At 36.7% G+C, this 26,499-nt stretch overlaps 1 protein-coding gene across 1 annotated transcript in view; it reads left to right on the forward strand.

Annotated features, from left to right (window-relative positions):
• LOC127838484 (kinesin-like protein KIF27) overlaps window positions 1–25,526 on the forward strand; it is a 40,768-nt gene extending 15,242 nt beyond the window's left edge. The window contains 15 exon segments of the mRNA XM_052366311.1: window positions 2,356–2,451; window positions 2,859–2,980; window positions 3,247–3,348; window positions 3,703–3,783; window positions 5,040–5,167; window positions 11,859–11,994; window positions 12,979–13,005; window positions 14,794–14,877; window positions 15,503–15,589; window positions 16,070–16,189; window positions 19,198–19,218; window positions 21,473–21,595; window positions 25,277–25,316; window positions 25,319–25,384; window positions 25,387–25,526. Coding sequence (XP_052222271.1) covers window positions 2,356–2,451; window positions 2,859–2,980; window positions 3,247–3,348; window positions 3,703–3,783; window positions 5,040–5,167; window positions 11,859–11,994; window positions 12,979–13,005; window positions 14,794–14,877; window positions 15,503–15,589; window positions 16,070–16,189; window positions 19,198–19,218; window positions 21,473–21,595; window positions 25,277–25,316; window positions 25,319–25,384; window positions 25,387–25,526 — 1,373 coding nt within the window.
• The last annotated feature ends 973 nt before the right edge of the window (window positions 25,527–26,499 follow it).

Genomic DNA, 26,499 nt, shown 5'->3' on the forward strand with positions numbered 1-26,499 from the left:
ATACCTTTATTGACGCATTTGTGGTCCCTTAGAAAGTCACATTTTAATTAAATACCTTTCTTTCTAGATCCAAGTTTTAAAACCTTCATTTCCAACCCTCAGATACTGATAAGCAGCAAACAGCATAAAACCTGAACAGACTGCAAGTTACTTGCCGGCTGTTCTGGTCTTATGCTGTTTGCACATAGCCATTTTCACTTTGCTTCTGAGTGGGAAAGGAGTGTCTGTCATCCGTGTGCATTGTCTGTCGTTAAAATTTACCTTGTTAACAATCTAGAGGCCACATTGATTGCCCAATGTTCATTGGATACAACATATAAGTCCCAAATGATGTATTGGCAACCTTGGAAACGGCTGCATTTTGGGTAAAAAACTTGGTCACAATGTCAAATTTAAGTTACATTTATTGCCAATTTATATTAAACTCTGTCAGAAATTCTGAAGGATATTTCAGCAAAGTTTGAAACTTGGTCATGAGGGGCTTGGGTAAAAAATAAGGTCACTTGAAAAATTGGAGAAAAAAGTCTACACTCCAGAGGACTCGTTTATTGTCCAATCTTCATGACACTTGGTCAGAACATGAGGAAATCGATTATATACAGTTGATCACAGTTATTTCAAACATTGTCAAACCAAAGTCCTCTTTTTAGCTCACCTGAGCACAATGTGCTTATGGTTAGCTTTTGTGATGGCCTTTGCCCTTTTGGCCGTCGTGCATTGTGCGGGATCAATATTTGCCTTGTTAACACTCTAGAGGCCACAATTTTTTTTACCATCTTTGAAATAATGAAATTTGGTCAGAAGATTTTTACTAATTATATCTTGGATGAGTTCAAAAATGGTTTTTGTAGGTTGAAAAACATGGCTTCCAGGGTGTGGGGCATTTTTCTTGCATGGCTATAGTAAAACCATGTTAACACTCAAAAGGCCACATTTATTGTCCGATCATCGTGAAACTTGGTCTGAAAATTTGTACCAATTTTATCTTTTAAAAACTCAAAAATGGTTCCGGTTGCTTGTAAATCATGGCCCCCAGGGGGTGGGGCATTTTTCCTAATATGTCTGTATTGCTATGGTAAAACCTTGTTAACACTCTAGAGGCCACAATTATTGTCCAGTCATCATGAAACTGAAGATTTGTCCCAATGATATATTAGGCAAGTTAAAAAATGGTTCCAGTTAGAAAATCATGGCCTCCAAGGGGCGAGGCATTTTTTAGTAAAACTTGTAAACACTCTTAAATTTACATTTATTGTCCTATCTAAATGAAACTTGGTCAGAACATTTGTTTTAATGATATCTTGGACGAGTTTGAAAAGTGTCTGTTGAAAAACATGGCTGCCAGGGCCACCCTTCATGAAAATCGGTCAGAACATTTGTTCTAATGAAATCTTGGGCTGCACAGAACAGTTTCTTTGTATCTCAGGTGAGCGACTTTAGGCCTTTCAAGCGTTATTGTTTTAGAATTTGATTAATGTATTCATAAAAAGCTTTTATTTTCCCTTTACTAGATTACATGGTCAAATTGCCTAATCTTCATGAAACTTAGTGGGAACATTTGTCCAAATGTTATTAATGTTATTAATGTGTTCTTATGGTTTATCTATGAGTGAGATATGGTTCCTGTTTATTCAAAAACATTTGGCTATGAGACAGGCAGTCTTTTTAAAGTTAATATAGTCAAACCATTTCAATAGTTACAAAGTCACATTTTCACATACTCATTGTGAAACTTGCTAAGATAATTCCTGTGTTATGATTTATTGGCTGAGTTTGAAAATTATTGTGTGATTTAAAAAAAACATGGCTGCCAGGTGTTGGGGCAGTGTCCAAATAAGAGTATTTTGAATCTTTATGAACTCTTCCTATCCAGTCTAGTTTCTTGAGGCCTCAAGTGAGTGCTTTATGACCTTTGGACACCGTGTTGTGTGTAAATCACAACACAGCTGGCCAATTATAATGTGAGTGTACCTGGTAATGTCAGTTAACTCTTTCAATGCTGGAACCAAATTTTGAAGGCTTTTGCAAACAGTTTGGATCCAGATGAGACGCCACAAAATGTGGCGTCTCATCAGGATCCAAACTTTTTGCTATTCTTATAGTATTCTTTGAAAAAAATCGAAGAAAATGTTAAATTTAGAAATTCAGCAGACGACATTTTAGCAGATGACAAATTTCCCAGCATGCAAAGGGTTAAGAACTCTACCCATCCAGTTTAGTTCCTTGAGGCTTCAAGTGAGTGCTTTGGGACCTTTGGCCACCTTGATGTGTAAATCACAACACGGCTTTCCAATTACTAATGTGAGTGTACCTGGTAATGCCTGTCAGTTAAATAGTGTTTTATTCCTATTTCAGATATGACCCACAACATGTTTGGCAAGTTCCACTTTGTGGATCTGGCAGGCTCAGAGAGGGCACATAAGACTGGCAATGTAGGAGACAGGTTCAAAGGTTTGACAGACCAATCCAGTAGTTTTATAAATCATTAAATTGTTCATCATCTTAGCATATTGTGCATTCATATGTTTCTGCCAGCAATACTTTGCAATTGCCGGCCAACAATAGTTTTCATCCATATTTATCTCTCGACATATTTTACATTAATGTTTACCTCTAATCAATATTTTAAATCCATTATTTTCTTAAAGTGCAGTGTTCACAGTGTTTAAATATCAGTGTGCAAGCTTTTTACATTATTTACTTTAAAACACCCAGTTACATTTTATAGTTGCAATGGAAAATTTCACAATACATGTACATTTTATGTTATCTCAAACTCAAAAGTAAGTTATTAACATGTTTGGCAACCATTATTTTCCAATAAACAATGCAAAAAATTACTGCATGTGTGCATTCAGAGTCAGTGCACATAAATTCGGGCCTGCTGGCTCTGGGTAACGTGATCAGTGCGCTGGGAGACCCCAAGAAGAAATCCACACACATTCCATACAGAGAGTCAAAGATCACAAGGCTTCTCAAGGTACATTACAACTTTGAAATCGGAGGTGAAAAACCTGTGTTTTGTTTTTATTTGTTTATAGTGTTTGTATTATAACAAAACTGTTAATGTATACATTTAATCCAAAGAGTATATACTTCATTTGTTTCTAAAAAGAGTTGGCCGAAAGAAACAGTTGTTTAAATTTTAAGTTTTATCTGACACTTAAAAAATGTTTGTTAGATTGTAAATTGAACATATAATTTTAATAACTGTATGTATGCTGTGATTTCTTACTTGTTATTCAGGACTCACTAGGTGGCAATGCCAAGACTTTGATGATCTGTTGTGTAAGCCCATCTGCAGCCAACTTTGATGAAAGCCTCAATGCACTGAAGTATGCCAATAGGGTAAGTACTAGAAGCACAGCCACATATACATTTGAGTAAAGTGAACTGCCTTTTTATTTGTTTTGCATATGAACAGTTTAAACTACACACTATATTCATGTTATATTTGCCCCTTGAGATGCAACAATGTGTCTTATGCCATGTGGATAGCAAATGCCCAGACCAGCCTGCACATTTGCACAGCAGTCTGGGCAGGAGTCATTCTGTCTGCAATAAAGTCATGCATGGTTTTATGGTCTCATAAGCTAACATGGAAGCTCCTTTCCAGTGTGCATAAGTGCAAGTTATGCTGGCAAAACATGGCCTAACACCCAATTTGGAATGATGGGGCTCGTTTTGTTTGTATTTTTACAGGCAAGGAATATTAAGAATCTTCCGATAGTCAACAGAGACATCCAGTCCATCAGATTTGAAGAGATGCAGACCGAAATAAAGGTAATAACTTGTAAAAAATTACAGTTCCATTAAACCTTTACCACTTAAATACGTATTTGTAGGCATTGGTTATCCCTTAGAAAGTTAAATTTAATTAAAGACCTTTGTTACTTAATTCATGTTTTAAAGGCTTCATTTCTGATCCTCACATACTGATGAGCAGCAAACAGCATAAGACCTGAACAGACTGCGAGTTTCTCGCAGGCTGTTCTAGTTTATGCTGTTTGGACATAGCCATTTTCACTTTTTTCTTGAATGGGAAATGGTTAAAGGCTCATTATTTACCCAATAGAACGATACATTGGGAAAACTGCCTTGTTTACTACAGCTACAATTCTTTAAGTTGTTTTTGAACATAGAAATAATGAAAACCATCCAAATTATTACAGGCAAATATATGGGTTTAAATTATTATTGAAAATGGAGAAAAGTGACTGCATTGCGTTCTGTACTATATTGTATAACTAATAACAAGTCACATCTTGTTCAATGTTAAGGTCATGATGCTAGAATATAATTCAAGGCTTGCCTTAATTTATCACATAAGAATGATTAGTTGTTATTAGCAAGAACCTAACTAGAAAGTATGAAACAAAAAAGGCTATTCCTATATCCTATAACATGCTTTGATTACTACATGATTGTGTAATTGTTTATGGAGCATTTTCCACTGTCTGTGACTGTCATGTTACTTTCATTGCTGTGTTGAGGTTAAAATTATCGAGCCTCGCTCTGTAGTAACAGGGTTTAATTGTGTCTTGTTCTGTGAAAACTGGGCTAAATTCATGTGCCTAAAGTGTCGTCCCAGATTAGCCTGTGCAGTCCGCACAGGCTAATCAGGGACGACACTTTCCGCTTTAATGGTATTTTTAGTTTCAAGGAAGTCCCTCCTTACCGAAAATCAAGTTTAGGGGGAAAGTGTCGTCCCTGATTAGCCTTTGCGGACTGCACAGGCTAATCTGGGACAACACTTTACGCACATGAATTAAGCCCAGTTTTCTCAGAACAAGACACAATTGATCTAAAGATAGCACAGGCTAATCAGGGATGTCACTTTCATCATTAACTGGAATTTTGCTGAGAAGAGACTTCTTTTTCAACAAATAGTTAACTTACAGTGCAAATTGCCGATCCTGATTAGCCTGTGTGGACTGCACATGCTCATCTGGGAGGACAATTTATGCACATGCATTATGCCCTTTTTTCACAAAGTGCGTCTCAATTAGTATTGTGAAATGTGCTGCTGTGTTGTTTAGGCATTACGACAGGAGCTTGCTCGACAGCGGACCACCATTGGGGTAGGTAACTCCGGCTGGGAGACAGACCCCGAGCTGGCAGCCAAGTATGCAGGGCAGATCAGACAACTTGAGGACCAGGTGGCAAGGTGGGAACAGGGGTTAAATAAACTAGTGGCCCTTTGTAAAACTGGGGTAGTGCATATGCGTAAAGTGATGTCCCAGTAGTCAGAACAGGCTAATCAGGGACAACACTTTTTGTGTGTGGAATTTTTCATTTAAAAAGGTCTCTTATTGAAAATCCAGTCTGCACTTCACAGTGTTATCTGGGCTGACACTTTACGCATGTGCATTGAGCCCAGTTTTCCCAGAACAAGGGAATAGTAGTATGAGGAATGTGCATGGCCTTGAAGTACGTGTTTGCTTAAGTAGAGAGAATAATGTGCATAGTCTTGAAGTACCTGTTTGCCTAATGTGAGAGGAATATGCATGGCCTTGAAGTACCTGTTGGCCTAACTAGTGAGAGGAATATGCATGGCCTTGAAGTACCTGTTTGCCTAATGTGAGAGGAATATGCATGGCCTTGAAATACCTGTTTGCCTATAGAAGTGAGAGGACTATGCATGGCCTTGAAGTACCTGTTTGCCTAAGAAGTGAGAGGAATATGCATGGCCTTGAAGTACCTGTTGGCCTATAGTAGTGAGAGGAATATGCATGGCCTTGAAGTACCTGTTGGCCTATAGTAGTGAGAGGAATATGCATGGGCTTGAAGTACCTGTTTGCCTATAGTAGTGAGAGGAATATGCATGGCCTTGAAGTATCTGTTTGCCTAAGTAGTGAGAGGAATATGCATGGCCTTGAAGTACCTGTTTGCCTAAGTAGTGAGAGGAATATGCATGGCCTTGAAGTACCTGTTGGCCTATAGTAGTGAGAGGAATATGCATGGCCTTGAAGTACCTGTTTGCCTATAGTAGTGAGAGGAATATGCATGGCCTTGAAGGGCCTGTTTGCCTAAGTAGTGAGAGGAATATGCATGGCCTTGAAGTACCTTTTTGCCTAAGTAGTGAGAGGAATATGCATGGCCTTGAAGTACCTGTTGGCCTATAGTAGTGAGAAGAATATGCATGGCCTTGAAGTACCTATTTGCCTATAGTAGTGAGAGGAATATGCATGGCCTGGAGGTACCTGATGGCCTATAGTAGTGATTGGAATATGCATGGCCTTGAAGTACATGTTGGTCTATAGTAGTGAGAATATGCATGGCCTTGAAGTACCAGTTGGTCTATAGTAGTGAGAGGAATATGCATGGCCTTGAAGTACCTGTAGGTCTATAGTAGTGAGCGGATAATGCATGGCCTTGAAGTACCTGTTGGCCTAGAGTAGTGAGAGGAATATGCATGGCCTGGAGGTCCCTGTTGGCCTATAGTAGTGAGAGGAATATGCATGGCCTTGAAGTACCTGTAAGCCTTTAGTAGTGAGAATATGCATGGCCTTGAAGTACATGTTGGTCTATAGTAGTGAGAGGAATATGCGTGGCCTTGAAGTACCTGTTGGCCTATAGTAGTGAGATGAATATGCATGGCCTGGAGGTACCTGTTGGCCTATAGTATTGGGAGGAATATGCATGGCCTTGAAGTACTTGTTGGCCTATAGTAGTGAGAGGAATATGCATGGCCTTGAAGGGCCTGTTTTCCTAATGTTAGAGGAATATGCATGGCCATGAAGTACCTGTTTGCCTATAGTAGTGAGAGGCATATGCATGGCCTTGAAGTATCTGTTTGCCTAATGTGAGAGGACTATGCATGGCCTTGAAGTACCTGTTTGCCTATAGTAGTTAGAGGAATATGCATGGCCTTGAAGTACCTGTTTGCCTATAGTAGTGAGAGGAATATGCATGGCCTTGAAGTATCTGTTTGCCTATAGTAGTGAGAGGAATATGCATGGCCTTGAAGTATCTGTTTGTCCAATGTGAGAGGACTATGCATGGCTTTGAAGTACCTGTTTGCCCAATGTGAGAGGAATATGCATGGTCTTGAAGTACATGTTGGCCTATAGTAGTGAGAGGACTTTGCATGGCCTTGAAGTACCTGTTTGCCTATAGTAGTGAGAGGAATTAAATGGCTCGGAGGTACCTTTTGGCCTATAGTAGTGAGAGGAATATGCATGGCCTTGAAGTACCTGTTGGCCTATAGTAGTGAGAGGAATATGCATGGCCTTGAAGTACCTGTTGGTCTATAGTAGTGAAAGGAATATGCATGGCCTTGAAATACTTGTTGGCCTATAGTAGTGTGAGGAATATGCATGGCCTTGAAGTACCTGTTGGTCTATAGTAGTGTGAGGAATATGCATGGCCTTGAAATACTTGTTGACCTATAGTAGTGAGAGGAATATGCATGGCCTTGAAGTACCTGTTGGCCTATAGTAGTGAGAGGAATATGCATGACCTTGAAGGGCCTGTTGGTCTATAGTAGTGAGAGGAATATGCATGGCCTTGAAGTACCTGTTGGTCTATAGTAGTGAAAGGAATATGCATGGCCTTGAAGTACCTGTTGGCCTATAGTAGTGAGAGGAATATGCATGGCATTGAAGTACCTGTTGGCCTATAGTAGTGAGAGGAATATGCATGGCCTTGAAGTCACTGCTTGCCTATAGTAGTGAGAGGAATATACATGGCCTTGAGGGCCTGTTTGCCTATAGTAGTGAGAGGAATATGCATGGCCTTGAAGGGCCTGTTTGCCTAATTTTGATAGGACTATGCATGGCCTTGAAGTACCTGCTGGCCTATAGTATTGAGAGGAATATGTTTGGACTTGAATTACCTGTTGGCCTGTAGTAGTGAGAGGAATATGCATGGCCTTGAAGTACCCGTTGGCCTATAGTATTGAGAGGAATATGCATGGCCTTGAAGTACCTGTTGACCTATAGTAGTGAGAGGAATATGCATGGCATTGAAGGGCCAGTTTGCATATAGTAGTGAGAGGAATATGCATAGCCATGAAGGGCATGTTTGCCTAATTTGATAGGAATATGCATGGCCTTGAAGTACCTGCTGGCCTATAGTATTGAGAGAAATATGTTTGGACTTGAAGTACCTGTTGGTCTATATTAGTGAAAGGAATATGCATGGCCTTGAAGTACCCGTTGGCCTATAGTAGTGAGAGGAATATGCATGGCCTTGAAGTACCCGTTGGCCTATAGTAGTGAGAGGAATATGCATGGCCTTGAAGTACCCGTTGGCCTATAGTAGTGAGAGGAATATGCATGGCCTCGAAGGGCCTGTTTGACTAATGTGCGAGGAATATGCATGGGCTTGAAGTACCTGTTGGCCTATAGTATTGAGAGGAATATGCATGGCCTTGAAGTACCTCTTGGCCTATAGTAGTGAGAGGAATATGCATGGCCTTGAAGGGCCTGTTGGCCTTTAGTAGTGAGACGAATATGCATGGCTGTGAAGTACCTGTTGGCCTATAGTAGTGAGAGGAATATGCATGGCCTTGAAGTACCCGTTGGCCTATAGTAGTGAGAGGAATATGCATGGCCTCGAAGGGCCTGTTTGACTAATGTGCGAGGAATATGCATGGGCTTGAAGTACCTGTTGGCCTATAGTAGTGAGAGGAATATGCATGGCCTTGAAGTACCCGTTGGCCTATAGTAGTGAGAGGAATATGCATGGCCTCGAAGGGCCTGTTTGACTAATGTGCGAGGAATATGCATGGCCTTGAAGTACCTGTTGGCCTATAGTAGTGAGAGGAACATGCATGGCCGTGAAGTACCTCTTGGCCTATAGTAGTGAGAGGAATATGCATGGCCTTGAAGGGCCTGTTGGCCTTTAGTAGTGAGACGAATATGCATGGCTGTGAAGTACCTGTTGGCCTATAGTAGTGAGAGGAATATGCATGGCCGTGAAGTACTTGTTGGCCTAAAGTAGTGAGAGGAATATGCATGGCCTTGAAGGGCCTGTTTGCCTAATGTGATAGGAATATGCATGGCCTTGAAGTACCTGTTTGCCTAATGATAATAGTAAGGGTATTTGTTGTTATGCAGTGTGATAGCTCATTAATTTTTACCATGGACACTTAATCTACTCAAATATATGCATGAAGTGTTTTTGTCCCCTACTGGTGAAACCAGAGGGGACGTATGGTCTGTCAGTCTGTCAGTCCATCACACTTTTCTGGATTCTGCGATAACTTTAAAAGTTCTTTATATTTTTTCATGAAACTTCAAACATGCACAGATGGCAATATGGAGATTATGAACGTCATTTCATTTTTTTCCTACGTCAAGAATTTTGGTTGCTATAGCAACAAATAGACTAGAAATTTTGCTGAAAATGGTGGATCCTGCAATCACTTTAAAAGTTCTTCATATTTTTTCATGAAACTTGAAATATGGACTGATGGCAATATGGAGATTATGCACGCCATTTAATTTTGTTCCTACATCAAGAATTCTGGTGGCTATGGCAACAAATAGAATAGAAATATTGCTGAAAATGGTGGAGTTTCACCGGAGGTTACTTCATTGCTTGGCAAAAGTCTTGTATTAAAATGTTTTAAAAGAAAGCATTGTGATAAAACAAATATTTCAGTGTCTAGTACCAGTCATCATTTATCAAGTCCGCAATTGATTCGTCAGGCAAATACACAGAAGTGTATATTGTTTCCAGTTTTCTCACAACCACAATTAAGTTAACATTATGATTTTAAGCTCACCTGAGCACAACATGCTCATGGTGAGCTTTTGTGCTCGCTCATTGTCTGTTGTGCCAGTCAACATTTGCCTTGTTAACTCACTAGGGGCCACATTTATTTTCAATCTTCATGAAATTTGGTCAGAAGATTGGTCTCAATGATATCTTGGATGAGTTCGAAAATGGTTACGTTTGCTTGAAAAACATGGCTGCCAAGGGGCGGGGCATTTTTTCTTATATGACTATAAATGTCTATGGTAAAATCTTGTTAACACTCTAGAAGCAACATCATCGTCTGATCTTCATGAAACTTGGTCAGAAGATTCATCCCAATAATATTTTGGACGAGTTCGAAAATGATGCTGCTTGGTTTAAAAACATTGCCGCCAGGGGGCCGGGCATTTTTCCTTATATGGCTATAGAAAAACCTTGTTAACACTCTAGAGGCCACATGTATTTTCTGATCTTCATGAAACTTGGTCAAAAGATTTGGCCCAATGATATCTTGGATGAGTTCGAAAATGGTAACCTTTGCTTGAACAACATGGCTGCCAAGGGGCGGGGCATTTTTCCTTAAATGGCTATATATGGCTATAGTAAAATCTTGTTAACACTCTAGAGGCCACATTTATTGTCCAATCTTCATGAAACTTGGTCAGAAGATTCATCCCAGTTATATCTTGGACGAGTTCAGAAATGATGCCCTTTGGTTGAAAAACATGGCCGCCAGGGGGCGGGCTTTTTTCCTTATATGGCTAAAGTAAAACCTTGTTAACACTCTAGAGGCCACATTTATTGTCCAATCTTCATGAAATGTGGTCAGAGTATTTGTATTATTGATATCATGGATGAGTTACGTTTGCTTGAAAAACATGGCTGCCAAGGGGTGGGGCATTTTTCCTAATATGGCTATATATGGCTACAGTAAAATCTTGTTAACACTCTAGAGGCCACATTTATAGTCAGATCTTCATGAAACTCGGTCAGAAGATTCATCCCAATAATATCTTGGACGAGTTTAGAAATGATGCCCTTTGGTTGAAAAACATTGCTGCCAGGGGGCGGGGCATTTTTCCTAATATGGCTATAGTAAAACCTTGTTAACACTCTAGAGGCCACATTTATTGTCCAATCTTCATGAAATATGATCAGTAGATTTGTCTTATTGATATCATGGATGAGTTCGCAAATGGTTACATTTTCTTGAAAAACATGGCTGCCAAGGGGCGGGGCATTTTTCCTTATATGACTATATATGGCTATAGTAAAATCTTGTTAACACTCTAGAGGCCACATTTATAGTCCGATCTTCATGAAACTCGGTCAGAAGATGCATCCCAATAATATCTTGGATGGGTTCAAAAATGATGCCGGTTGGTTGAAAAACATGGCCACCTTGGGGGCAGCGCATTTTTCCTTATATGGCTATAGTAAAACTTTGTTAACACTCTAGAGGTCACATTTATTTTCCGATCATCATGAAACTTGGTCAGAAGATTTTTCCCAAATACATCTTGAATGAGTTCGAAAATGGTTTTGGTTGCTTTAAAAACATGGCCATGAGGGGTGGGGCATTTTTCCTTATATGGCTATATATGGCTTTAGTAAAACATTGTTAACACTCTAGAGGCCACATTTATTGTCCAATCTTCATGAAATTTGGTCAGAAGATTGGTCTTAATGATATCTTGAATGAGTTCGAAAATAATTATGTTTGCTTGAAAATCATGGCTTCCAAGGGGCGGGGCTTTTTCCTTATATGGCTATAGTAAAATCTTGTTAACACTCTAGAGGCCACATTTACTGTACGATCTTCATGAAACTTGGTCAGAAGATTCATCCCGATTATATCTTTGAAGAGTTCAAAAATGATGCCGGTTGTTTGAAAAACATGGCTGCCAAGGGGTGGGGCATTTTTCCTTATATGGCTATAGTAAAACCTTGTTTACACTCTAGAGGCCACATTTATTTTCCGATCTTCATAAAACTTGGTCAGAAGATTTGTCCCAATAATATCTTGTTATCTCAGGTGAGCGACTTTTGGCCTTTTAGGCCTTCTTGTTTTATTTTGATATTAATTAATGCGAATAAAAATACAGGTAGTGTGTGAAAATTGAAAATTTGACAATTTCGTGATCTTGACACAGGTTACAAACTGAGTGCAGTAACTACAAGATGATAGCTGAGGAGGCATATCGTCAGTTTGTTCAGATCCAGGGTGGGGACATATTGTCCAAGAGTCAAGATGGACGGTTAAGGGAGTGGCTTGACCTCATGGAAGAGGTATTATCCAGTTCACATCCAGCATCCAGTATAAATGTATCTGATATGGAAATGAAGAGCTCTTTGAAAAAAACGGGTTTAATGCATGTGCGAAAAGTGTTGTCCTATATAAGCCTGTGCAATCTGCAAACACTAATATGGGATCACGCTTCTTGCTTTTATGAAATTTTTGGTTTGAAGAAGTGTCTTTTGATCAATTGAGTATTGTCACAGATTAGCTCATTAGTCCACACAGACAAATCTTGGAAATATTTAAAGCACATGCATTAACCCTTTCAGTGCGGGAACCGAATTTTAAAGGCCTTTGCAAACAGTTTGGATCCAGATGAGACGCCACAGAACGTGGCGTCTCATCAGGATCCAAACTGTTTGCTATTCTGATAGTATTCTTTGAAAAAAATCGAAGAAAATGCAAATTTTAGAAATTCAGCAGATGACATTTAAGCAGACGACAAATTTCCCAGCATGCAAAGGGTTAAGTCAGGTTTTCCCAGAGCTAGACTTCAATGTAAAGCAGATCCATGCTTCAACCCACAGAATGCACAGTGATAAGTGTGCCATTGAAGTAATTATGATAGGCTGAATAGATAGTTGCCTCAGTTAACCAATTGCATGCTGGGAAATTTGTTGTCTGCTAAAATGTCGTCTGCTGAATTTCTAAAATTAGCATTTTCTTCGATTATTTTTCTAAGACCACTATCAGAATAGCAAACAGTTTGGATCCTGATGAGATGCCACGTTCTGTGGCGTCTCATCTGGATCCAAACTGTTTGCAAAGGTCTTCAAAAGCTGGTTCCAGCACTCAAAGGGTTAAAGAAAATAGTACAAATATCTTATTATTTGATGCATATTTATTTTTCTCAATGTAAATGTTTTCTTGTTTATATTTTTGTACTTTAGAATGTTTGCTGCATTTCACACAAGTCTTATGATCTAAGGCCATAAAAGTGATAACATTGAAATTTAAAGAAAAATTGTGTTTAGCATTTAGATGTCTCTAGACAACAGGAGGTAATACAGCACATGTTTACTGTTGTTTTCTGTTTTCATTACTGTTTGAAGATTGGAAATATGAAATTTTTAGTTTGGTTCTATAGTTTAAACATTGGCTGCGCTTCATTATGTGAAATACTTGTCAAAGTTATGTTTAATGTGAACATAACTAGTTGGAAAGATTGGACAATTCGTTCATATTAGAGTGCATCACAATTTTCATGTTTATCTTCAACACTTTGGTATAAGTATTAAAAGTTTATGAAAGACAATGGTTGTAAAGCTTTCTCCTTGAAATAAATGTATTATTTTATTAAGTTAACACTTCCACTTAGAAGCCAAGTGAAAATGGCTATGTGCAAACAGCATAAAACCAGAACACCCTGCGAGTAACTTACAGTCTGTTCAGTTTTTATGCTGTTTGCTGCTCATCAGTATCTTAGGGTTGGAAATAAAGCCTTTAGAACTTTAATCTAGTAAGAAAGGTCTTTAATTAAATTTAACTTTCCAAGGGACTACAAATGCGTAAAAATACGTATCTAAGTGGTAAAGGGATAATTATGCAATGTTAAAAGAGGCTTTGTTTGTTTCTTGTATGTGGCACAAGCTCGACTGGTACACAATTAATATTTAACATAACACATTTGTATACTTGTACATGTCTTAACAAGTTGTTGGTATATGTGGAATGTTAAAGTAATATCATTAAAGTGTGCAAATATATTGATTGTGACAAATTTAAATTTTTTATTGATGTATTTGGACATATTACCGGTACTAAAGCTAAACAACCATACTTCAAATATTAAAATTCATATCACTGTAACCATGTCCACAATTAAGCACCATGTATCATATACCCTGTTGTGTACAGGTGTATATATTATTCATGTAAATGTATGTTGTGAAAACAAATATTTATAGATTATTGTTAGAGTAATTTTGAATTTCTTTTATCATTAATTATCTATTCATTTGATAGATAATTTTTAATATAGTGCTCTGTTTCTCTATGAAAGTGAACTATCCCCTATATAAGCCACACACCTTGAAATGAAATACATGTTAATCAATACATATATATGCAATTTGAAAGTGTGTAAAATTGTCATTAAATTAATAGCCTATTTAGCAAGTAATTTGTTATTTTTTTTAATTTTAAAACCGAAAGTAGGATTTCTATACGTGTAAGTCCATTACGACAAACGCAACTATTTTTAAGGTTCAAAGCGCAAACATAATGACGGATTTCTACCGTGTAACCACCAAATATATTCTAATTGGCATAGACAAAATTAAATCTATAGCCTAGTTAGCAAGTAATTGATTATTTTTCAAACGGTACCGCTTTTAAAACCAAAAGTAGGATTTCTACACGTATACATCCATTTCGACAAACGCGATTATTTTTAAGTTTTATAGCGCAAAAAGACGGATTTCTCCCTTGTAACCACCAGATATATTCTAATTATCATAGATCAAAATATGTTTCTTATTTATACTTAATACTTTTATACTTAATTTACTATGCCATGTATTTCATGGTGTGTGGCTTTAAATTATAAGAAAAACTTGTATTTTGCTCACATTTAATTTATTCCTGCATTCATGGTTCCAGCTGTCCTCCAAGAAAGTCTTATTGCCAGTATCCCTGGATGTTTTAATGTTAAACTGTTTTATTTCCAATTGATTTGGTAGGGTAAAGGTTGTTGGAAATTAATTCTGAAAGCCATAGCAATATGCAGCAGTGTATTGTTGTTGATAGAATGGTGATATATATGTTGTATATTTTGTGATATTGCACAGATCAAGAGCAAGGTGCCTCATAAGCTGAACAAGGAGGAATGGGAGAGTCAGGCAGTGAAGGACCTGCAGAAACAGCTCAAGAAGGTCAGAATACAGAGATATACATGTGCACAGTTCATGTCAGTCTTTGACTCTTTCAGTGCTGGAACCAAACTTTGAAAGCCTTTGCAAACAGTTTGGATCCGGATGAGACGCCATAGAACGTGGCATCTCATCAGGATCCAAACTGTTTGCTATTCTGATAGTATTCTTTTAAAAAAATTGAAGAAAATACTAATTTTAGAAATTCAGCAGGCAACATTTTAGCAGACGTCAAATTTACCAGCATGCAAAGGGTTAAACAATTATTACCTTACTAACATTAAGAGACCATGCACGTATGATGTTTATGAGTAGCATAAATGTTAGCTTACCATTAACAATAGAAGCCTGGACAATTTTCAGAAAGTATTTTTAAAAAGTAGATGTTAACACTTTCTGAGTTTAACACTTTCAAAATAAATAAAAGTTTGGCTACTAATTCTGATTTGAAAGAGCCAACCTAAGAAAGAAATTTGTCTCTGTGCCATGAATGCCATTAAATGATGTGTTTGTATTGTCGAGAATTGATAATGGTACTCAGTCTAATTGAAAGAAAGTTGTTGATTATAATGAAGGAATTGTTAAAGTTTGATTGCTGTCACTATGGTTGTTTGTTACTTGTTTGCAGGCGCGTGAGGACTTACAGAGTGATGAGGATATCTTTGCAGAGAAGAGTAGGGAGGTCATGGCTCTGAAAAGACGTGCAGAGGAAATGGTGAGACTCCTCAGAAAAATCTGCTAGAACACGTTTAATTATGTTGTAATTTAGGGACTATTGGTTAACCCTTTGTTCATTAGTTGAGATGAAATGTGTCTGCTTGCCTATTGGAGGTATTAAACAAGTTTCATTCTCTTTATTTATAATCCCATAAGTTCCATGAGGTTAACATGTGTACTTGCTGAATAGAAGCTAATTGTTCTGGTGCCATTTGACCGTTATTGCCTGTTAACAGGCATAAATGTGCTCGTTCTGGACAAATGGACCTAAGCATGTGGGAAAAGTGTTGTAGTCTGCAGTCTGAACAGGCTAATCAGGGACCACACTTTCCGATTTATTGATGTTTTAGTTTTAAAAAAGTCTCTTTTTAATGAAAATCCAGTTCAGGCGGAAAGTGTAGGGCGACACTATGCACATGCATTAAGCCCAGTTTTCTCAAAACGGGACATATACTTTAAACATCCCCACATGTCGCAGGAGTCCCTTCTAGAGGAACGAGAGAAGGCCCTGGTGGCAGCAGACGAGAAACTGCAAAGTCAGGAGCAGCAGTTGATAGAGCAAAACATGAAGATTGAGGAGCTCCAGAAGGCATTGAAGGTAGGCGTGGAGTGTTGGACTGATTAGTGGCTTCTTGTGATTGGCCATTCAATTGGAAAAAAGAGGGGGAAAAGTGATGTAAAACCTTCTAGGAATTAAAAAAATTGCACACTTCATGTAACTCTGTCTGTCTGTCTGTCCTTCCATCTGTCTCTCTGTAATTCCTTCTGTCTCTCTGAGACTGTCCATGGACACAAATTTGTTAAAAGAAGTTCTCGTAATCTTTTCAGCATCAAACATTCAGATTTTGTAGGACTGTTCCTTATGTATGAAGATGTGAATGTGCGATTTTTAAAAATAAATTTATATAATTTTTAAATATGTGATAATTTACGTGACCAATTTTTGTAGTGGAAAAGTAACATATTAAAAAGTGTGATGTATGTGAGTGGAATATTCTAACAAATATGATTATGCAAAAGAAGTCTTAAGGGATTACATATAGTGTTATTTATGCAGCACATGTATCCATTCACAAGGTTTTGCGTGTTTTCAGTTGTTAAGCCTTTACCACTTAGATACGTATTTTGACGTGCTTATAGTCCCTTAGAAAGTTAAATTTAATTGAAGACCTTTGTTAGTTAATTCATGTTTAAAGGCTTCATTTCCAACCCTAAGATAATGATGACCAGCAAGCAGCATACAATCAGAACAGGCTGTTCTGGTTTTATGCTGTTTGCACAAAGCCATTTTCAGTTTGTCTCTGAGTGGGAAAGGGTTAAGGCTTATTGTTGTAAACAAATCAGTTTGCTTCTTTTGCTTTTGTCCAAACTTATCTATTTTGTGTAGTATATGAACCAATCTGTATATGTGTTAAGCTGAAATATACAGTTTGTTCTGCCAAATAAACTTTGTTTTTCTATACTGATTACTGCATTTAATCTCAGTTCACTCTTATCTGTTGTTAGGCATTTTTGTCCCCTACCTGTTTCACCTGAGGGGACTTATGGTTTGCGCTCTGTCGGTCTGTCTGTCAGTCTGTCTGTCCGTCACACTTTTCTGGATCCTGCGATAACTTTAAAAGTTCTTAATATTTGTTCATAGAACTTGCAACATGGATAGATGGCAATATGGACATTATGCACGTCATTTCCTTTTTTTTCCTATGTCAAAAAATGGCAACCAAAAAAAAAATTCTGAAAATGGTGGAATTTCTGACAATTTTGGAGCCGGTAGGGGACCATATTGCTTGGCAATAGTTTTGTTTTCCCTTCACATAGTCATTTGTCTGATTGTCCACTATGCAATATATAGTCACAGAATGTTGTTTTTTATTACATTAACTGCTTGGCAGATATTGCTCAAAACTTTCACAACTGAATGATGATTGTAACGGAAGGAATTTTTGCTGCAACAAATTTTGGCAAAATTATGGCCCTTTGTCTGATATCCCACTATGTTGTTCCAAATGTTGTGTTTGTCATTCATCAAAGTGCTTGGCATGTTTCGCTTTAACATTTACAGCTTAATGACCCTTAAATGACGATTGTAAAAAAAGGAATTTCACAGCAACCAGTAAGCGCTGAATAATGGCCTTGAGTTTCTTTGCCCACTGTAGAATATTAAAAATGGTGCATTTTTGTGTTTCCAAACATGTCTTGTGGGGGAATTAGTATGTGTGACACATTTCTAGTTGTTACTTGTCTTAATATTTGATTTTAAAGCTTGTATATGTTCTTTTTGTCAAACCTTAGATGCATTGACATTAAAACGTTATGTTATATTGCTTACTTGAACTCCACCTAAGGATTCTGCTGTCACTGCCCGTACTGTAGACACCCAGTTTACCCAGGTTGGTTGGTGGCTAGGTATATGTTGAGGTGTTGGAAGGTTCATGGTTACCATGCAGCTATAAACATGCACAACACATGCACAGTTCAGGAGGTGTTTGCATGCATGCATTGGTTATTGACATTTTGTTTGGTAAACTTTGTAAAACCAATTGATATGTGCACTGGCTCTCATTATTGTGTCAGGAGGTTTTAAAAATTGCTCATACTGCCAATTTACTTCATAGCTTATACTTTAGGACAAATACTGTCTGCACTTTCCTTATATGTGTTATTTATGCACCACTATGACACATACTTAAAATGCACATGTTTTGGCATTTCTTTCTAATCCTGCCAGTATAATTGTAATATTTGGACAAGCAATACAAATCCTAAATCTTTATTTATAAATTTAACAGTTTGAATACCATTGATATATTTTAGTTAATGAAGATATAATGTGTATTTACAGGGTATTCTTTAAATTGTGAATTAGTCCTTAATCTCCTGTTATCATGGGACAGAAGTGTTTGTGAGTTTTTTGTCATAATAAAGTTATAATATTGTTAAATTGTAAATTGTTAATACTCCATCACTAATTTATAAATTGATTTAATAAGCATGCCATCAATACATTATACTGAAACCATGCCTGTAACTATGTACATGTTCATCAATAATTGCCTTCAGTACCGTTTTGCGGAAAAGTCCGCGTCTGTTTTGTCTATGATTTTTTTTAAGGACAAAATGATGGCTATTATTTTCTGAAGGCCAGTGTGAGCACTGTCAATTGAATTGAGTGCAAAGAAGAGAGCTATTTTCATTAAACACATTATTGATTGCTTATTTGAGTGCTTGCTATTTCAGGTGTTATGTATGTTTTTTGTCTGCCAAAAGGTCTTTTGTTAAAGGAAAAGTTATCTGACATTCTATTTAGTAAGCTAATGAATTGCATTCATTCAATGTATTTTACTCATTGCAATATGTTTCCTGGTAACATCTTTAAACATATGTTTCCTGGTAACATCTTTAAACATATGTTTATATCATTCTTAGAATACAAGTTATTATCCAGACAGAACCTTGCATAATTATTTGGAAAACAATATACTTTTCCCGTTTTGTTTGGTAAATGCAGTGCTGAAACTGTTTGCTGACGCTGTGTTATGATTTTGTGTGTGTGCTGTGTTTGTGTAAATAGAAATATTGCCATGGGTTATTTCTTGTTGTCAATAGCCTGTGACACCATTTGATGAGGTGAGATTTTTCTGTCTGTGAAAACTATGTATTTACATTAGCATGATACAAGTGTCAGGAATATTTTCAGGAAAATACAACAACTTAATATCTGTGGAACTTGTTATACATATTATTGTAAAAAATGTTTGCTTAAACTTTAAAAGTCTGCTGGTGAAATATGACGAAAAGTGTAAATTATTTTATGATCCTGTAAATTTTGTTTTAAAATTGAAAGTTTTTACTTAACTCTAGCACTTTTTGTTTAGCGAAAACATCTTTAGATAACTACAATATACATATATAAAAAAACTTCAACTAGGAAATTGTTCAGTATATATTTTGACATTGGTGTGTTTGCTATTGTAAATATTGTGAGAGGAACAGACTTTGTCTTGCGCTATAACACTTTAAAGGGAATACTGTTTTCTGTCTTTCTTGTTCACCACACTTGGACCTTTTTTTCTATATTTCATTACAATGCTGGTATAATAAATTTAGATTAACTAGCTTAAAAGGAAAACACTTACATTTCAATAAAAATAGTTTAGTTGTTTTTTTTTATTAAAATTAACTTTCAATTACATTTACAAGTTGAAATTGGTGATAACTGTAGATGTGTTTTACATCTTTGGTTGTACTACATAACTAATTGTATACTATATTTCCTTATTTTATAAAAAAAAAAGTATTAGAATGTTGAATCCATATCTGTAGCAGACATCTACTGTCTTCAGACTGTGGGGGCAAGATTTCACTTTCATGTTATTTTAGCACTGATTTCTATTGAAACATGTGTTCTTGTGTTTTTTCTTTGTTGTAAAAATAAATGTTAAGAAATCTTTTTGGAAGAAAAGTACAGTTTAATTTTGCGCATTAAGGCAGTATGACAATTGTAAAAGTGTCCTCTGTGAAGAGAAATTGTTACCCTTTTTCCTATTATATCTTGATTTTCTTGTACCCACCTCTCTAAGTGCTAGATAGTGACAGCTGGTAACCAGGCTCCCTTAGCTAGAATTAAGCATGTCCTTTTATTAATGTAGAGGCTAACTATATTTGTATGTTTGGAATGTGAATATTTCAAATCAAAATTTGTGTTGTGAAATATGACAGCACTGATCTTAATGATTTTATTTATTTATTTCTTGTCTATGTTTTATTTTGCTTGAAACGAGAAAAATGCAATGCAAGACTAATTTGTTCACCACTGTGTTTTACTGCTTAAACTATAACTGGGGAAGGTTATTTAATCAAATATGTAGCTTAGTCGAAATCACAGAACTTGAATGTAAATTAATTTATTTGGCAAAAAAAATATGCATTTTTCTCAAAATGCTTAAAATGTGCTAATTGTAATATTTTGTTGCACTATTTAAGACCCGATGGAATGTAGAACCATTAGAGTTATACATGCCTGTAATTTACCATACATCCCAAGATTGTGCTTTGAACTCCTATTAAATTTCTGGGTAGATCTTGCTCAAATTTCAACATATTAATGACCTCAAGGTGTAGATTAATTTAGAGTAAAGTTTTGTGGCTTTAATGATTGTTGGCTTTTGGGAAGAATTTTTATCCTGTGTCTGTTTTTTAGCATAGATTTTATAATCACCTGAAGCTTGTGTTTTGAAGTCGTCTTTAATAACTGAGTGGGTCTTATTTACGATTTCACAGTTTAATGACCTAAATGTTTAGATGATTTTTCAGCAAGATAATTTTGGTGCAACTATGTTTGGCGCAATTATGTCTGTGTTTCTACTGACTTCTTTAACTACAATGTCAATCTTGCTTAAAATTTCACAGTTGAATGACCTTTATGTGTAGATGATCTTCACAATCATCTGACTATCATTTGACTGAAGGGGAGTAAGGTTGTAAAGAGTTATTGCAGAAATATTGCCTTTTGTATGTTTGTTTTGTAAAGAAGTATACAAAAGTCATGTGTATATAGTTTAAAATTGTAGATGTTTAACTACTCTAACCGCGTGTCAGCTTTTGCTCAAACTTAGACTGCTGAATATGTAGATGTTTTCTATGGTAGGAATTTTTACTGCCATACGTTTTTGACGTTTGTCTTTTTGTTTTGCTGTAGAGTATGAAGTGAATGTGTTTGTGTCTTAACATACGTTATTGGGGGCATACACGTCTATGAATTTTTACTTTTATTTTAATAATAATGACCCTCAGATCGTCTCCAGCTGTATATGGTTTCAAGATGTGATTATCAGTTAAAATATATTTCACTGACTGTAATATTGATGGTTGCTATTTAAAGGTGACCTTGATAGGTGAGAGTGGTGTGATCAGTGAAGGTCAGATGACAGCCAGTGCTCCTGTGACGTCTCGCAACGTGCGGCCCAAGTCGGTGCCCATTCACCTACATAAACACTCAGACATGGTATGCTCATATTTGATATATTCTTTACTTTTTAATTATTTAAATAGCATGTCTGTCCCTAGTATCGGCCCTCTTAATGACACATACCAATTTTGGAAGTGCACAAATACAAAAACATGCATGTGTTATATGTCAATCTATAGTTAAATGTGTATTCTTGGACATAACAATAAAAACTGCATTTAAATCAGTATTGTTTTGACAAAATACTGGCTAACTTAGCTCCCTGTATTAATCTGTCTCATGTACAATGGTTCTTATAATATCGGCCCTTCTAAATGATTGCTTAGATTTGTTACTATCCGAATGTACTTGTTCTAATTTTCTAAATCTAGTATCTTAATGGAAAAAACGAAACTCTTGCTCATTTTGTTTTAAGCTCATCTATTTTTTGAAAAAAAAAAATGAGCTATTGTCATCACCTTGGCGTCGGCGTCCGGTTAAGTTTTGCGTTTAGGTCCGCTTTTCTCAGAAAGTATCAGTGCTATTGCATTCAAACTTGGTACACTTACTTACTATCATGAGGGGACTGGGCAGGCAAAGTTAGATAACTCTGGCGTGCATTTTGACTGAATTATGTGCCCTTTTTATACTTAGAAAATTGAAAATTTTGGTTAAGTTTTGCGTTTAGGTCCCATTTTTTCAGAAAGTATCAATGCTATTGCATTCAAACTTGGTACACTTACTTACTATCATGAGGGGACTAGGCAGGCAAAGTTAGATAACTCTGGCGTGCATTTTGACAGAATTATGTGCCCTTTTTATACTTAGAAAATTGAAAATTTGGTTATGTTTTGTGTTTAGGTCCACTTTATTCCTACATTATCAAAGCTATTGCTTTCATACTAGCAACACTTATTAACTATCGTAAGGGGACTGTGCAGGCAAAGTTATGTAACTCTGACTGGCATTTGGACGGAATTATGGGCCCTTTATACTTAGAAAATTGAAAGTTTGGTTAAGTTTTGTGTTTTGGTCCACTTTACCCCTAAAGTATCATAGATATTGCTTTCATACTTGGAACACTCGCAAACTATCATAAGGGTACAGTAAAAGGACAAGTTGCATAACTCTGGATGTCATTTTTATGGAATTATGGCCCTTTTTGACTTAGTAACTTTGAATATATGGTTAAATTTTGTGTTTCGATCCACTTTACTTCTTAAGTATCAAGGCTATTGCTTTCAAACTTCAAATACTTTCATGCTATCATGAGGTTACTGTACCTGGCAAGTTGAATTTTACCTTGACCTTTGAATGACCTTGACTCTCAAGGTCAAATTATTAAATTTTTCTAAAATTGCCATAACTTCTTTAATCATGATTAGATTGATACTTTGACAAAACTACTCTTACCTGACATACAACAATAGACTCCACCCAAACCATCGCCCGTGCCCCCCCCCCCCTCCCCCCCCCCCCCCCGAATCCCCCCCCTATATATTTTTTTTTTTTATAAGATCATCTCACATGACCACCACACCTCACACTATAATACCCCCCCCCACCCACCCCCTCCCCAATTTTTTTTTTTTTAAACGGTTAAAAAACAAAACTATTTATTTTGATTATTTTATGTTTGAAATACCGTCCAACCATCGCACCCAAGAATCCCCCCCCCCCCCCCCCACCCCCATTTCCCCCCCCCCCCCCCTAATTTTTTTTTTTTTTTTTTTTTTTTTTTTTTTTAAGATCATCTCACAAATTACCACCACACCCTCACACTAAACCCCCCCCCACCTCACCCCCCCCCCAATTATTTTTTTTGAAACGGATAAAGAAAACAAATATTTATTTTTATTATTTTATGTTTGAAATACCGTCCAACCATCGCACCCAAGAATCCCCCCCCCCCCAATCCCCCCCCCCCCCCCCCGAATCCCCCCACCCCCCCACAATTTTTTTTTTTTTTTTTTTTTTTTTTTTTTTTTTTTTAAGATCATCTCACAAATGACCACCACACCCTCACACTATACCCCCCCCACCCCCACCCCCTCCCCAATTTTTTTTTTTTAAACGGTTAAATAACAAAACTATTTATTTTGATTATTTTATGTTTGAAATACCGTCCAACCATCGCACCCAAGAATCCCCCCCCCACCCCCCCTCCCCCCACCTGATCCCCCCCCCCCCCCTAATTTTTTTTTTTTTTTTTTTTTTTTTTTTAAGATCATTCTCACCAAATGACCACCACACCCTCACACTATACCCCTCCACCTCACCCCCCCCCCCCCCCCCCCCAATTTGTTTTTTTGAAACGGTTAAAAAACACAAATATTTGTTTTTATTATTTATGTTTGAACCCCTCTTCACTCCACCCTCCCTCCTTTGTGATTGAAAATGAGAGTCCCTTCACCTTTAAAAGAAAATAGATGAGCGGTCTGCACCCGCAAGGCGGTGCTCTTGTTAAAATATTTTACATTTTTCTTCACAAAATAAGCAGCATATAAAACATTTGATAAAGGTAGTATAAATCCATAACAAACTTACATACTTGTGTGTCACGTAATTTAAAAGTCATAGCATCCACCCTGGAATAAACATGACTTACTTTAAAATGAACAATGGAAAATCATGAGAATGATCGTCATAATAGTCATGGATAACCATCAAATAAATTACAACTTCTAAAATTGTAAAAACGTTTACTTTCTAGCACTTCTGAGTGTTTTTCTTTAAAGTCATGATGCTATGAGGAGGGCCGTTGCTATGGGAATTAAGGGATACTTGTTATATTGTTTCTATTGATAGTTTGTTGTTTACTCCATTGCCATAATTTAAGTCTATATTGGGGCAGCAGAAAGCGAGGCTAAAGGCATGTTCTTAAATATTATTTTTATATATGCCTGTGCAATCTGCACATGCTTATAAAGGATTACACATTCTTTTTTTATTAAATTTTTTATTTAAAAGAAGTCTTTTCTTGGTAAAAATCCAGTTTAGGAAGAAATGGTCATTCTTGATTAGCGAGTGTTGATGATGCACAGGCTAATGTGGAATGACTGTTGACCACTTTATGCACAAACATGAAGCCCAGTTTTCACAGGATTATCATTTGTACAATTGTGTGTGAATATCTCTGTAAAAATCCAACTCACGCGGTATGCAAGATAATTGGGAACACACATTGTTAACTGTTTATCTTGATATGAGAATTTTAAGGTATGGAGGGTTTTATCGCTCATTCATTTATACACAGAACCGCCTATTAAAAACAAACAAACTGCCCTCTCATAATTAATATTTAAGGGAGCAAAAATGATGTGTTTAGGCACTTGTTTTGTAGACAATTGCCATTGGTTTTTTCTTGTGATATTTTGCATTGGACATGTCCTATGCAAAAAGTCAGGTTAATGTTATAAACAAAGTGTATTTGTAATGTTTGTTCAAATTAAGATGACAAACTTATATTGTGTACATAATAAAATTAATTATAATTTTTACCGTTCTAACTTTATTTGTTTAATTGACTCATTAACAGTTAATTGATTTACGCAACATTAAAAAAATTCACTCCTGTCTGTCGACAACCCAGGTTATTCAGCTCAACGAGGAACAAATGAACATTTGTCTTATAAAGCCAAAAAAGTGCCCTGGTATAACAAACATTAAATTTGAATGCATAGAAATTGGATTCAAAATTTGACAATCAAATGACCCTACTCAACCTTTGTATGTCAGCGCTACTCACAGCTGCGCCCACCATCCCGTAACATCAAGACGAGCCAGCTCTGTTCACGCTGAGCGGGTGGGTGATGAAGAGTTTCCGGGCGCGCAGCCAGCTGCTGGTCTCAGACTCGAGGATAGTGATGAGGTGCTACATCTGGAGTTCAGTGATGCAGAGAACGGTGTAGTCGCAGAGCAGGTTGACAGCGACGGAGATGAGCTTAACAGGTACAATAACGCTCAGCTGAAACAGATTATTCACTGAAACATATTAAGTTGGATGACTAGTATATCTCTCTTAGAAGTTATAAAGGATTTAAAAATAAAACTCATTGATAAGTGTTAACCATGTATTTTTGGTAATCTTCAGTGCAACTCAGCAAAAATTAGCAAACAAAATCTACAGAGTGTATATTTTATAATTAATGCCATTAAAAAATTGGAAATTTGTCTCTAAACATTAGCAATTCTTATCTACTCAACAATAATAATGTATAACTACTAGGTTCAGAGATGCTGTTACCAACCATGTAATATTGTATTTTAACAAGTATACATTCATAAAATCAATACTGCTTATCCAGTGTTGCTTTATGGAATGTTATGTGTATGGTATAATAAAAATGTTGGTTGTGTGAATTTGAACAGCTTGAATTTGCTTTCTTCTAGACCCAAGTTAAGCAGTAAGTAGACAGTTCAAAGTTTGGCACTAATTGCTTGCAGTTGTTACAACCATTTTTTAACTTACACTATTGTTGATATTCTGATGTGAAACTGAATATTTAACGCACACTGCAGGTAAATATCTGTACCTTATTACCTTCATGACAAGTAATGTTTAGCCTGCATATTATATAATTTTTAGCTGGCTGTTTTCGGGTAAAACCCGAGGTATTGTCATAGCCAGCTCGTCGTGTCCCTTGTCGTGTCTGCCGTCCGCGTCATGCTAAAACCTAAACATTTTGTCAAGGTTTTGAACATTGGCTCTAAAATCAAAGTGCTTCAACCTACAACTTTGAAAACTTCATATTTAGCTGCACCTTGATGAGTTCTACATGCCACACTCATTTTTGGGTACTAGGTCAAAGGTCAAGGTCACTGTGACCTCTATAAAAAAATCTGACAAGCTTTCATCTATTCAAAACTGCACTCGCAGCCGAGCGTGGCACCCGTTTATGCGGTGCTCTTGTTATAATTGAGAATGACATTTATTAAAAATTACTTGTTGATAAATTCAT

This window comes from Dreissena polymorpha, chromosome 1 (genome assembly GCF_020536995.1).
Source record: "Dreissena polymorpha isolate Duluth1 chromosome 1, UMN_Dpol_1.0, whole genome shotgun sequence".
Lineage (NCBI taxonomy): Eukaryota > Metazoa > Mollusca > Bivalvia > Myida > Dreissenidae > Dreissena > Dreissena polymorpha.